The sequence below is a fragment of the Leopardus geoffroyi genome, chromosome C2, assembly GCF_018350155.1.
Source record: "Leopardus geoffroyi isolate Oge1 chromosome C2, O.geoffroyi_Oge1_pat1.0, whole genome shotgun sequence".
Lineage (NCBI taxonomy): Eukaryota > Metazoa > Chordata > Mammalia > Carnivora > Felidae > Leopardus > Leopardus geoffroyi.
This window is the reverse complement of record NC_059333.1, coordinates 60,830,723-60,846,152: the sequence shown is the minus strand read 5'-3', so window position 1 is coordinate 60,846,152 and position 15,430 is coordinate 60,830,723. Positions and strand designations below refer to the sequence as shown.

The 15,430-nt window shown below is 39.4% G+C and overlaps 1 protein-coding gene across 50 annotated transcripts in view; it reads left to right on the top strand.

Annotated features, from left to right (window-relative positions):
* ZBTB20 (zinc finger and BTB domain containing 20) overlaps positions 1-14,997 on the top strand; it is a 770,914-nt gene extending 755,917 nt beyond the window's left edge. For all 50 annotated transcript variants that reach the window (XM_045436919.1, XM_045436927.1, XM_045436911.1 and 47 more), the window contains one exon: positions 10,599-14,997. In XM_045436919.1, coding sequence (XP_045292875.1) covers positions 10,599-11,020 — 422 coding nt within the window. In that variant the 3' untranslated portion in view covers positions 11,021-14,997. The remainder of the gene's footprint in view (positions 1-10,598) is intronic.
* Positions 14,998-15,430: the final 433 nt, after the last annotated feature.

Genomic DNA, 15,430 nt, shown 5'->3' with positions numbered 1-15,430 from the left:
AACAGGATAATAGTAATACATCTTTCTTATAGTGTTATTTTCAGGATTAAATGAATTAATACACGAAGCTCTTAAAACAATTCCCGGCCTATAATCAGCACTCTATAAATGGTAGCTAACATTAGTATTGCTAACTTTATTTAAATGGTTGGGAGGAAAGAGACATTAAGCTTATTCTGTTTGGCTCCACAAGGTAGAACTGGACCAATGATTGGAAATTATAAAGGAGATTCTTTCAACTAAGTAAAAGAAAAGGGTTGTTAATGGTCTGAGCTGCTCTAAGATGGGATAGGCAGCCCCCAAAGGGACTGAGTTTCTATAATTAGAGGTGTTCAAGGAGAGAATGGATGATCATTTCAAAGGGATGTTGTAGGGGGGACCCAATCATTAGGTGAGTAATTGGGTGAGATGGTGTTTCATCCCTGGATTCTGTGATTCTAGAGCTAAGATCTCCTGCCCTCCCAGCCCTTTGCCCAGCCCAGCTGCCCTTTTCCAGCTCTGTAACAGAACAGACACAGAAGTGAGGATTCCACAGATGCTCCTCCATATTAAGTGACCACATATGTGATATGATGTCACATAGATTCTCTTGTACCTGAAAATACCTACCCCAATGGTGATCACCATATTTGAAATTCTTATCACAAGAGTCACTCTTCTGGTATACCTCTGGTTCCAGAACACCCTGTTAAAAAACAAAAAAAGTTGCCAGAAAAAATTATATACTAGAATTATAATACATGAAAATAAATTAGTTCCTCAAAGCAACTTTGTTTCTCAGATAAGGTAGCAGGCATCTAGGGGATAGGACATAAGGCACATAAACTTAAGTTAAGAAATAGAAGGGAAGGAAAACAAACACTGAGATAAGGTACCCAATATGGAAGTGAACAACTAAAACCGAACATTACTTACAATGAACTTTGCCTTCTTAACTGTCAGCTTAAGGCAAGACATTATGTAAATCTATGCATGTGCCTTTATGTGAATCAGTTGTTCTTAAAGATGACAATTTTCACACCTCCAAATAAACATGGTAACTCACTACTGAATTTAGCAGGAAATCAGGTAGGTAAGTCACTATGTTTATTTGGGGTAAATGTGAATTCAGTAATCACCTGAGATCAATCAGGGGTAGTTTTCCATGTGGTATGGGTATCATCATTATTTGGTAAATGGATCAAGCAGTAATATTTTTATTTATGTGGCACTTTATGGCTTACAAAGGTGCTCTCAAAATTTTTTTCCCTTTCTTTTCCTGAATAGTTGTCACATAAACCATCAAATTAAAGATTAAGGAGGAAAAAGAGACCATTTGTGGAAGTGTATCCTTAGCCAAAGTTTAGTTTGCTTGTCTTGGATCCATACATTTCTATTACCACCCCCCCTCCCCTAATGTGCATCCCTTCCAGTAGACCCAGTAGATATAAAATTCACAAATTCTATTAGATCACATAATTGAAATAAGACTTTAAACTTGGAACATAAAATTTTCAGTGCACTATCAAAAATTGTCTTTTTGCTATATAAACGCATTTATCCAGTGGATTCACTAAAGGATTCTGTGGTTAACCCAAATAACTAGATTTGCCCACGAGAAAACCAGCAATGGGTTTGTACACTTAGACATCATAGATACAAAACCTACAAGTAAAGTCATTTCATAAATCTAAATCTAAATTATTCTCAAACCTTTAGCCTTTAGATAACCTAGTAAACTATGAAGGTCCTCAGTAAGTTATGAAGGTTTTGTATTGGTGTGTATGACATGGCTACGTCTGGGAACAATTAATAATACACAGATATCGCTTGAGCACCTCATTCAAAAGAAGCATAATTCTTCCCATTCACCCTGAATTATTTGTCAGTGGCAGTTTGGAAGGGCCATCTGTCTATCAAGACCTTTGTCTAACAGAACGAATCCATAACCTAACAAAGTCAAAGAACAATTGGTCTAGATATTTCAAAAGTCATGACAGCCTGAACATATGGAAGTAATTCAGGACCTGGATTCACTGCGCCCTCCATTTCAAAACAAAGTTCTCTCCAGTTTCTTGGGAAAACATAAAAAAAAAAAAAAAAAAATGGGGCCTCCCAGCTTCACAGGAGCCCAGTGGAAATGATAAAAATCCAGAGAAAAACAGTCCAAATGTTGCTCTAAAAAGATTCTAGAAAGTACTAGGAATACTTGGAAAAGTACGGATGGTTTCAGTATTCTTATATAATCTAATATAATCTGTATAATCTAATATAATTTTATATAATCTCTACAATCTAATCTAAAAGAATCTTACTGAGAAAGAGCAGCTTGATAGAATTACAAGGAAAGATATTTGAGATCTCTGCATCACAGCTATTATGCAGGGTACCTGGCTTTGCATTTCAGTTACTCAAAGGTTTAATGTAAATAGTACTTATTTTGGACAACTGCAGAGAATCTATTCTGAAATCGGGATTCCAAATAAAATTCTGTGGGGCTCTGGGTTAATGATCCACATATTCATTGAAGGGAAGTGTTTGAACCAAATCAGTAGTCCATTGTATTGACTTTGGAGCTAAGCTCTACGTTAGGGAACCAGGGAACCAGGTTCCCTTAGGCAACCAGGGAACCAGGGAACCACTAAAATTTAGAGTGGGACATAAGTGAAAGACAGTTATACTAGAACTATATTATTTGGGTTCAGTTTTGGTTCCTTTAATTGTCTGTGTGGCCATAAGCAAGTCACTTAATTTTATAACCCTCAGATTCTTTGAGTTTATAATGGAAATAATAATTTTCTTGTCTTTTGAGTAGCTGTAAAGGTATGCTACATTTAAGAGCTTGTCATAGAAGGTAAAGTACTAGCTAATGTTTAAAAAAAAAAACAACCCATCATCATTATTATCTTAGCCCCCTCCACCCAAGAGACACTGGGATTCTTTGCTCTGTCTCACATCTCTGAATAATAAGCTCTTAACAGGTTTCCATCCTCTATGGAATTCAAATGCTGAAGCAATGTGGTGCTCCTTGGATTTCCCCTGAACTTCCTTCATAACATCAGCATTTTTTTTCATTCTTTAATGATTTTTTTAAGAGTAAAAGAAAACCCCTCACCTAACCATTCTATCCACTCCCAAACAAACCACAGAGTTTCTCCTCAGAGTTTCTCCAGTTCACTTTACTACAGCCTCATAAAAGTTGTGAGAAAGGAAACCAAGAGTTAAGGAGGTATTTGAAAATAAGAGAGTCAGAGAAAAAAACCAAAAACACAAACCATCCTGTCATGGAGCAAAGCAGGGCTCTTCTATGTCCCCTCCCCTCAAGAGACAAAACAAAAGTCAAAAGAATAGGAAGGCAAGGACAGAGGACACAGAAGGATAAGACTGGGTGTCAGTGTGCATATGGAAGTCAAGCAATAGGGAAAATGCAAAAATAACCCAATAGCAGTGGTTCTCACAGTGTGATCCCCATAGCAGCAGCATACATAATCTCAGGCTCATCCAGACCTGAATCAGAAACACTGTGATGGAGCCCAGTAATCTGTGTTTCAGTCAGCCCTGATTCACATTAAGCTAGGAATCATTTCCCTAGAAGGCTGGGTGATGATGAGGATGGCATCAGGTTGCTTTTGTTATGTAACATTGTTCCCTAAAATTCCACTCATAAGAACCTATGCATTTGCAACAACTAAACCAGTTGAAAATAACAGCTTGATTTTTATAGTGGCTAAATTATATTACGGAGGCAAATATCTCATGTATGAGAGGTGAGCTAAGGCTCTCAAACTGCACAAGGACCATGGCAGATGTACGCCTCCTGGCACTTAAAATACTGACTTGTATTATTATTACGGGGTTGTCTCTGCACCTTCCTATTATAATGTGAACTCTGTGAGCCAGAAATGGTTGATAGGTAGGTAGGTGGGTAGATAGATAGATAGATAGATAAAGATATTTATATACCTTATACTTCAATATACCCAGCATAATACCTTACACATAATAAACATTCAATAAATGTTTGATCAGTGAATGAACTGAATGACCAGGATGGCATTTGAAGTATTTATTTACCAGCAGGTATAGGTTTGCCAAATTTAGCAAACACAAATACAGGATGTCCAGTTAAATTTGAATTTTGGATAAACAACAAGTGTATTTTTAGCATAAGTATGTCCCATGCAGTATTTGTGACATACTTAGACTAAAATATTATTCATTTCTTTTCTGAAAGTCAGATTTCACTGGGTGTCATGTATTTTATCTCGCAATACTATCCAGGTGGAACTTTCTTTTAAGACCCAATCTTAGGACTCTTTGCTTTAAATTCTATATATGAATACAAGCTAGCATATGTAGCAGCTTAACAAATACTTTTTGAGTGAGTAAGTGAATGAATGTTCAGAAATGTGGGCATGTTTTCCCAGAGAATTTAATTCAAGGGACTTATACATAAATGCATTATTTTCTAGCAAGACTTAAATTTCTTTTTCTTTCCTTCTTTTTCTTTTTTTATTTTCTGAAGAATTTATTGTATCTGCATTTCTACTTGTGTTTTCTTCACTAACAAATGGTAGATGTTTGGGCTTTTTCTGAATCATACTATCAACAGCCCATTTATTGGTGACCGTTTTTAGTCTGTTACTGTCCTCTGCATATATGATAATTTTGTTTGTTACTTTGAGAAGCTCAGCTATTTCTGCCAAGAATTTGATGTAAATGGATATAGGAATTTAGTAACATAACATGTCAGAAATAGTGTAAAAATGCTGAGATCAAGGTAATAATGTGATAATCCTCACACAGAATTTGGGCTATTAATTATATCAAGCCAGTGAAGAAATGAACAAGTATAAGATTTGAAATAAGAAAGCCTTGGGGCGCCTGGGTGGCGCAGTCGGTTAAGTGTCCGACTTCAGCCAGGTCACGTTCTCGCGGTCCGTGAGTTCGAGCCCCGCGTCTGGCTCTGGGCTGATGGCTCGGAGCCTGGAGCCTGTTTCCGATTCTGTGTCTCCCTCTCTCTCTGCCCCTCCCCCGTTCATGCTCTGTCTCTCTCTGTCCCAAAAATAAATAAACGTTGAAATAAGAAAGCCTTGGTTTTACCACTCTCTGAGAGTGGTAAACTTCACCTTATAGAAGTTCTGCAATCAATCTGAGCCTTAGGTTTTTTTGCCACAAAATATATGGATCTTAATAATACTTGCTTTACATGGTTGCTCTAAAAATCAAATAGCATAATTTCTGTGAAAGCACTTAACCACAAACACCATAAAATTACCAAAGCCATTTAAGAACATATGTTAGGGGCACCTGGGTGGCTCAGTTGGTTAAGTATCCAACTCGATTTGGGCTCAGGTCATGATCTCATGGTTTGTGAGTTCAAGCCCCAAATCCAGCTACGTGCTGACAGTATGGAGCATGCTTAGGATTCTCTCTTTCTCTCTCTCTGCCTCTCCCCCACTCATTCTCTCTCTCTCTCTCTCAAAATAAATAAACTTATAAAAAAAAGAAGATATATGTTACAGTAATATCATATATTTTGCAGCATAATCCAGAGGGCAGGAAATCATTAACAGGAGGAGGAAGTGATAATCTGGCTAGGCCGAAATCATCCTCTCATCTGTTACTGACTTGTTGGGTGACCCTCAGGACATTACCTCTCTAATGGAAATACCATCTTCTGGGGATGTTAGTATCTACCTGCTCATAAAGTTGTAAGAAAAGTTAAATAACATGGATGAAGTTCCCTGAGATCTTCAAAATTCTGCCAACACCAAAATATGTTACCTGTCACTGAAGCCACAGATGTTCTCTGAATGCAATGTGTCCCCAGTAAACAGCCCCCCCCCAGTCAGCCTCACAGTCCAAGCTGGTACCAGGATCGCACCCTCAGAAGTGGAGACAAAGGACACCAACCATATCTCAGGTGTGTAGGCCTTCCTTCAGCTAGACTTCTCTGGTGGAGAGCAGACTTTCCAGCCAATGAAAGCTCTTTGTGACTCTGAGCACCCTTCCATTCTTGCCACTGAACCTTTCCCACTTTCTGTTCTGACCTTGATGTTCTGTATTCCAGGACTCCTTCCTTACAAGTGACCACTTTCCCTGACCCCTACTCTCCTTTTCCTTCCCTGCTACCTACCCTCTCGCCAAGCTCCCAGTTTTGGTTTTCTGACCCCTCACCATACTCACCTAAAAAAGAAGGTGTCGTGTTAAAGTAGATGATGGAGATGCCAAGAGTATGGTAGAGACAGGTGGGAACAGTGCCTCTGAAAACATCCCGGTAATAGCATTCACTGTACTTTCTGCAAGCCTGGAGAAGCCTGGTTAGAGTGAGAAAGAATCAGCAGAATAAATGGGTTCTTGCTGAGCCCCCAATACAGAAGTCACTATTCAGAATTGGGGTGTCTCAGCCCAGTAGGATATCTTTTACTTAAACTTTGGGCAGACCCTCTGTATCTACTAACCTAACAGTATCTCTCTTCCTTTCTTTTCTTTTTTTTTTTTCTTTATCCCTCACTTGTCATTCATGGTAGAGCATCAGTGCTGGTCCATGAGAAGGAGTTTAAAAGAGGCTCTTTAGAGAACAGACATCAAAAACTGGAGGAGTATATACGCTCACCGCTCCCCCCACACTGTTGGAATTGTAAAGGACACTGCCGCCCCTTTGGTTTCTCCACTTGCGTATAGTTTCTTGGCCTCCAGAACTCAGTTGTCGCTTGCTCAGAAACCCTCTGTCAGCGCTGTCTGCTGACATTTTATTCATGATACTGCTTCTGTCATTAGCATATGTAACTGAGAGCGGACTATACCCTTAACTCTGAATTACATAGCTGCAGTATAATCACTTGCTTTATTGATTATCAGAAAAAAAAAAAATTTCTTATCCTGAGTTGCCTTCCCCATGCAATGCAAACTATTTCTCAGTTGGTTTCATTTATCATCAGTTTCTTTCTACTAAAAAGAACAGTTGACTTTTTTTTTTTTTTCTTAAAATGATCACATACTCTGTGCTAAGTGCTTTATCTCTTTAGTTTTCAAAATACCTTCACAAGACAGGTCTTATTGTATTACTCTCAAGTTACAGATAAGGAAACTGAGGCTTATAGAGGTTAAGTAACATACCCAAGTCACTCAGCCAAGGAAATGGAATTCATATCTGACTCCCACATCGGTATAGCCCAAAATGGAACATTTTAAAGTGAAGGGGCTTATATGAGCTTCTCCCTTATGTTATAATTCTAGTGTCTGCTTTGGATGTTGTGTCTCTTTCTAACACAATGATTGGGCTTGCCATTCCTGACTATAGTCTCAGTCCTGAAGAGCCATCCACTTCCACTCATCTTAACTCTTCATTTCTCCACACTGAAAGCAACAATTAGCAGACCACATCCATTTCATGTATAATGTTGAAAGCCCTTTCGGGGTCCCTATATGCAACAGACAGAAAAATAACAAGAAAGAAAAATATTAACATTTCTACTGAGTGATAGTGTCTCAAATTCACACATATATAAATGAAAGTTCTGGACACCTGATTAATCTGAAAATATGCCCAATTTAGTATGACAGTTCTTGAAATACCTATGCTCTACCAACACAGCACCTTAATAATTATAGAGAGCACTTTCCTTTAAGGAGCTCCCAAGTGCTTTACAAACATTTTTCCTCATTAACTATCATACCATTTTCTGTGGCAGGGAAGGGAACAGAATACTTTGTCCTATTTAAAATGTGGGACTGCTAATGCAGTGAGTGATTGAAGCAGGTTGCCCTCAGGTCATGTGCTGACAAGGCCTGGACTAGAGTGCTCAGGGGTTGTGGGTCAGGGTGGGCAGAAGGCCACTAAATCTGCAAAGGGCCATGGCAAGTGCTTGGTCCAGCTCCTTGCTTTCAGAAGGGGAAACGAACCAAGGGAGATTTAGAAAGCCCAGGGTCACACAGATAATTAACAGCTGAACCAACACTACATGCATACAAACAACATACAAATGTATGCTATGGAGGGAAAGATAACAACTGTGAAGAATCAATTTATAGTCAGATTAGAAGGTTGTGACAAAAGCCTTCATGAGTGACCTTGCCTAGAGGAAAAACACACTGTAAGAAGGTGAAAGTTTCAAATAGCAAGAGCATTTTAAACATAAAGTTTCAGTAGCCACAATACCATCTGGAACTTAAGAAGGCAAGCTTCCCGTTAAAGGTGATAGGTGGATATGTTTTAAAAGATGGTTGGCCAGCCTATCGTAGCCTCTAGAAAGTGTACATACTCAAAGCACAAGGATGGCAAAGACCAGCTTGAGTTCAAGCATGTTTACAGCTGACAGAAATGTACCAACTAAAAATAACACACACGGCTGTCTCTCTTTGGGAATCTCTCATTTCAAAAGAATGTACCTACATAAACACCATGCACAGACTGAAGTCTTCTTTTAGGAATGAGGCTTCCCTAAAGTCCCCCATTTGTCCAGAAGTGAACTTCTTCTCTTCTAACCCTATGATCCTATGGACCTATCCTGTCCCATCAGTGAGAATGTAGGGAAAGAAATCAGAGAAGAGTCGAGAGGAGAGGGAGCTAGGCCAAAACATTTGTGAATAACTAAGGAAAAAAGGGTTCAAAGACCAATGACATTGTTAAGAAATTGGTAGAGTGATTCCTGAACGAAACATCCATTCCTCACTGTCCTGTGCTTCAAAACACATCCTTTTACACTTACAAACACAATGAGAAAAGGCTTCTGATGAGATCAAGTTTTGTAAAACAGATCATGAACATAAAGCACTAACACTGAGCCTGGCACATATTAAGCACTGAATACATGGTGATTGTTTTCATTGCCATTATACTATGACACCTCAAACCTCTTCTGTTTCATAATGGGGAAAACGGAAACACAGTCAAGGCACATATTTTAAGTATTTTTTTCAACGTTTTTTATTTTATTTTTGGGACAGGGAGAGACAGAGCATGAACGGGGGAGGGGCAGAGAGAGAGGGAGACACAGAATCGGAAACAGGCTCAGCCCAGTGCCTGACGCGGGGCTCGAACTCAGGGACCGCGAGATCGTGACCTGGCTGAAGTCGGACGCTTAACCGACTGCGCCACCCAGGCGCCCCAAGGCACATATTTTAATTGGAAGTTAACTCAATTTTAAGAAATAGATTTTCTACCCCGATACATAATCCAGATATCGAACAGTTACACTAGAGAGTTTCAAAGGCTTGGGGCCTTGGGCTGGGTTATGGAAGAGTACATAGAAGGACTTTTTTTCTCTGAGGTGGGTGCCTCCATTAGGCAATCAGTAATGAGGTGGGGCAGACGGAAATGCCCTAATGCATTTCATCTCACCTGTCAAGAGCAGAGCTGAGAACAAACAGCACCAACAAAAACAAGGGTCTGTTCATCCAAAGAGATGTCACAGGCCTGTGGATGTTGCTACATTTAGTAGTAGTAGTATTACATTTAGTAACAGTATTTTTGCTTACCTTAATCTTTTTAACAGGCTTGAACATTCGGTTTCTAAGCCAACAGCAAACCAAAGCAGTAAACAGGAGAAAGAAGGGTTTCTGCCAACAGGCTGAGAACAAAGAAAGAGAAAACTATTTTTTAAATTGACCCCAGAGTTCAAAAATGCGTATGGAACCATTTAATTGGGGGTCGGGGGAAAGGATAGTCTTGCAATAAGAATACCATGAGAGTATTCCCATACCACCCTTGGTGGTCTGCAAAGTGATTTCATATGTATTTATGTCAACACTAGCACAGTGAGGTAAGTAGGACTGTATACCTCAGAGGCATTTGGAGATTCGTCCGAGAGCCGTGCCGAGCGTTGGTGCCCGGATTTGAACAGGACCATTTGACTCTGTTGTGCTGTCCACCACCTACTCAACCTCCGTACCAGACAAAGCCAGTCTGCAGCTCAGCGCAGTCAAGATGGAATAGCCAGTTAACTCTAACGTTACATTTCAGGGAGATTTTTGTGTAAAATAAATCAAATTTAAAGTGTAGCTTTTCAGAACGACTTGTGCCTATATTTTGGAGCAGTAATGACTTGGCCAATATTTTCCAGACCTGTCAAGGCACAGGTGCATTCACTAGACAGAATACTGGAAACGGAGACTGTCCCCCGAAGAGCCAAGCTATATAACCACTGTCCTGGGTTTCTAAAGATTCTAGAGAACCCTACGTCTTCAAAGATCTCTCCTCTCTCTTATTTCTTGCGTGTGTTTGATAAAATTAATGGGAAACACACAGTTAAATCTCCTCATGATGATGCTGAAAACAACCCCCTAAAAGTCGCCATCCCTTTTCATCACAGAATGTCCTTTGGAAGCCTTTAGTGGGGGGACTATCTTGTAGCTTTCCAAGAGAGCCATTTTCTGGCCTGGGGACGTGGAAAACTAGATGGTCCTGGCATCACCTTAAAGCAAGGTCTCTCAGAACATGACAGGCCAGGAAGGCCTGGATCTTTCCAGGGCAGTGTGAACCAGTCAGATTTGTTTTTTAATTGTTTTGTTTTTGTTTTCTGTTGTCTTGTTCTCCCGTCTCTCATTCTCTCTCCCTTGCTGTGTCTCGCTGCGTCTCGCTGCGTCCTGCTCGCTGTCTCTTCCCACACCGACAGGTGAGAAGCCCCACCAATGCAGCATCTGTTGGCGCTCCTTCTCCTTAAAGGATTACCTTATCAAGCACATGGTGACACACACGGGAGTGAGGGCATACCAGTGCAGTATCTGCAACAAGCGCTTCACCCAGAAAAGCTCTCTCAATGTGCACATGCGTCTCCACCGGGGGGAGAAGTCCTATGAGTGCTACATCTGCAAAAAGAAGTTCTCCCACAAGACCCTCCTGGAGCGACACGTGGCCCTGCACAGTGCCAGCAACGGGACCCCTCCAGCGGGAACACCCCCAGGTGCCCGCGCCGGCCCCCCGGGGGTGGTGGCCTGCACCGAGGGGACCACTTACGTCTGCTCCGTCTGTCCAGCAAAGTTTGACCAAATCGAGCAGTTCAACGACCACATGAGGATGCACGTGTCTGACGGATAAGTAGTTATCTTTCTCTCTTTCTTATGAACAAAACAAAACAACAAAAAAGAAACAAACAAAAAAAGCTATGGCACTAGAATTTAAGAAATGTTTTGGTTTCGTTTTTACTTTCTGTTTTTGTTTTTTGTTTCGTTTCATTTTGTACTACATGAAGAACTGTTTTTTGCCTGCTGGTACATTACATTTCCGGAGGCTCGGGTGAATGATAGTTTTCCCAGCCTCCCTCGGATGGTGGCCTTAAGGCCTGGTAGTGCTTCAAGAGGTCCACTGGTTGGATCTCTAGCTACTGGCCTCTAAATACAACCCTTCTTTACAAAAAAAAAAAAAAATCTTTAAAAAAAAAAAAAAGTAAAAAAAAAAAATTTTTTTTTTTCACTTGTGAAGAGCACTACAAAAAATCTATAACAAAATCTAAAAGGCCTACTGTCTTTAAGTACACCGCTTGCAGTGTTTCAGTGGACATTTTCACAATTCTGGCCGCTCGGACTTCACAGTAACCAGTTAAAACTGTGGAATATCGCTTCTGGTTGAAAACCCAGAGGAAAGGCCCTGCTGTTTTCCACCTACCACGTTGTCTGATTTCATAAAAGGGCTGGGGGGGGGGGGGGTGGGAACGGGCAGTGGGTCGGGTGGTGTGGGAAAGGCGAATGGCAGGCTTCTCCCCCAGATTCTGCTGAGTCCGCACCCCCTGGCCCACCTCCTTCATATCCCCCCTTTCAGCAGAAGCCAGGAAGACTTGGACAAGCATCAAGCAACAGTGGCTATCGTATTTATTCAGTGTCTTCGCTGAGCCACAGCCTCAGCACAATCAAGAGGGACTTTCATGAAAGGCAGGAATGCAGATAAAACAAAGATATCAGAGGTTTGCACCTACGTTTCTAGGTACAAGAGAAGGATTATTTCCAACAATCTTTGCAAAAAAAAAAAACAAAAAAAAAAGTGTCAGGATATATTCTTGTGGAAGAGAAAAAGAAAGAGAAATGGAGGGTGGGGGGGAATAATAAAAAGTTCTTGAGGCTTTTTTAATTCAAAATTTTATAGAGGGGCAAAAGTGACGTTTACCAGATAGAATGCTGATTTTTTTAATATATTTACGACAGTATTTGTGTAAAAAAAAACAAAAAAAAGTGAGATTGTTAAAAGTAATTTTTTTTTTCGTTTTGGTTTTGCATACACTGCCACCGATCCCTTCTCTTTTATTTTATTTCACACACGTATATATATTTTTTGGTAAGTCAAGACTGTTAAGGTTAGCGCTACTGCTTCCAGATAGAAAGAATAAAAGGCAATTAAAGTTATATTTGAAAGAGAGGAAGGATATTTTCTTCATATTTTTTTTAATTTTTCTTAATTTTTATTATTTTAAGTATTGCCTGGGTTGCTGAGGGCCTCTGTGGCCAGCCCATCCCTGCTGTAATTTGAACCTGCTGCTTTGTATTTTGATACGTAGTTCTTTGACTTTTAGCAAAGCGTTAAGTTGCTCCACTGAATATTTTTTTCAACTGATCCATCTAGAATTCTGTTCTTTTTCATGGGAGGACTTTATCTTTCAGAAACAGATTCCTTGCTTCTCTGTAAGTTCATTGAGATCTTATGATTCTAGAATTTCTATTGACTTTACTTCTTTTCTTTAAGGAAACGCTAGTAGTCTAGAGGCCGTGACAAATGGGTTTTCCTTTTGTGGTCAGCCAGGAGGAGGAGTTCAGGCCTCCTCACCCTTCACAACTACAGAGAGTAGCGTTATCAGAAGCCTGGTACAGATCAGGATGCCTTGATGCCAAAATTACTTTCTTCCTTTCAAATGTCACCTTCTGACTATTTCCACCATGGTTGAGAGGGCTAAATAAGATGACCGTCCTTTAGATGATTTCTTAACCCTTGCTTTTGGGAAAGTTTTAAAGAAATTAACAGATATTTCTCAGATGGCAACATCCATCATTCAAAAGGCCACCAGTCCATTGCATCATCCTAGATGCCACTCTCTCTTCCTAGTTGGGATTTCTCTCCTCGGTCCTGATCAAAGCATCGTAATAGGGATTTTTCCATTCTAGACAGTGTCCTGAAGGGATTCCATCTCAAATAGAAGAATTCTTAAGCCTAACAAATATTCCAAAGGTGATTTTATTGCTGGGCATGTTTTAACACTCTTCAGGGGGGAAAAGGACATCTTTAAACAAAGCAGAAACACCAAACCACAATTTTAAAAAAGAAGCAAAGACAGTATTTTAGTTTCAAAATTGCTTTGCATTTTAATTCTCCTGTCAGCGACTTATTTGCAAAAACTGCAACAAATGAGAAGAAATCTTCCAAGGGAAGCAACTCTGTAATGGCGAAAATGCTTTTACTCGTATATTTTAGATATTGGTTAACTCGGATCTTTTCCATAAGTTCTTGGTGATGTTTAGTAGGATTAGTGCAACTAGGGTATATGTGGGTTTTATTTGGTCCTATGGTCCTTTATTCGGTAAATAATTTGCTAGAAGTTTAATGTAGACTTGGATGGTTAACTGATGAGTGTCACTCATCATGATTTCTAAGAGGAGTTATAACAAGAGCTATGTGTCCAAAATTGACCTGTTTTAAAAGTTAGTGGGGAACAGCTTCAGAAATAAGATAAAGTCCATTTTTCTCTGCTAATTTTGCATTTTAAAGTAGCAGTGTTGTTAAGACTCTATATTTCCACTTACTGCCAACAGAGGGAGCATTAGTTAATTAACCATGTCATGGAATTGTTTTGATCTCTTGAAAACAACTCATTCAACCCATGACATAAAAAAGAAAAAATTGACATTAAGAAAAAAAGTTGTTTAATCTGGAGGAAAAATGACATGAAATCACTCAGCATGTGCTACAAAGGAAGAAGCCAAAAGCCACTTCAAAATTTTTTCAGTTATTTGACAGTAGCTGACTTAAGTAAGATAGTGTCCTTATTCCAACCTTAGCAAAGTAGGCAGAATTTACAGTACTTCTAGAAAAGTTGATCTTGGGTGCCATAGTGGGCTACATTTAGCAATCTGCTTTTTAAATCAGAGGGAGACCCATTTACCCTAATGCTGATTTGCCATGTGAAAATCTAAGCAATTGGTTTAAAATAAAATCCACATTTTGCTATAGAACATGTAGAGGGAAGAACTTCCACTTGGGTTTGAAACACTAATATTCATCCCTTCCCTTCAAATGAAGCATCTCTTTTTTAAAAATGTTGGAGAACTCCCCGAGAATTCTTGGGGAGGTGATGCAGTCATTATAACCACACGGACTCTCCAGGTTTGCATAGCAGTCGACTTTTTCTTACTGTATGTCTATTCCTCCCAAACACTCATAGTCTAAAATAGTTGGCAGATTTGTTCTCTGGAGAGAGGAAGAAGCTAGACTGCAGATCTAAACTGGGGAGCCATGAACTTGCTACGGGGTCATTACTGATCTCTTGAAAGGGCTACCTTCTAAACTGATGTAAACTAGACTGTACCTATTTCAAAAGGATAGAGATGCTTTTAGATCGGCAATCCTTACTTTTAAATTAAATGATTCCCAACATCTTAAGAAATGGGGAAACATTTTGCTTCAAGAATAGACGATGAGCATGAATCCTTTATTTTTTAGTTTCAAATGCAACAATCTTCTTACATTTAGAACTTCATGCTAGGATGCTATGAGTGCTAAAAAAAATTTTTTTTCAGTAGTCAGGGGAAAAAAATAGATAAAATGGAAGCAAATGTTCCAGATTTAAGACCTCTTAGGATGAATACAGGGAACAAGAACTGGTTTGGAAAAGAACATTTTTTTTTAGTAATTTATGATTTAAAAGTGGGTTAGCTGAACAAGGGAAAGGAAAAAAGTCAAAGGAGAATATTTGTCTCATGACATTTAGATATAGTTATGAAAAATAAAATTTCCCAGCACTGAAAACATTGGTAGCATCTCAGCATAGAGGGCAATAACTATAATAAATGCCAATATTTGTTCCAAAAAAAAAACACCCAAATGTGTAAAATATAGTCCCCAAAAAGGAAGGAATTGGAACAGATGGATCTGATACAGATTTACACATGGGAAAAGATTAAGAAACAAGCAAGGCAAAAATAATTTGAAATGAAAGTGTCTGTATCAAAATGGCTTTTACTATATATTTTAATTGAGTTGTAAACTTTAGGTCCTAATAATAGTTTCATAGGCTTTTTCCTGCCCAGATTCCTAATGCTCTGAAACTGTTTATGCCATGAGTAAGTGTGGTGGATAATTTCCTTCTTCTGTTCCAGCTTTAGTCTATTCCTTCTTCTGAGGCATCTTGGAGCCCACAATAGTTCGCAGCCCTAGAAGGAAAAGACTTGGATTGGCTTTGTTGAAAAGTTATGGGTTTTATTTACCATCCCAATATTCTATAAGGACCAAGAAACCCCTTTGGAACCC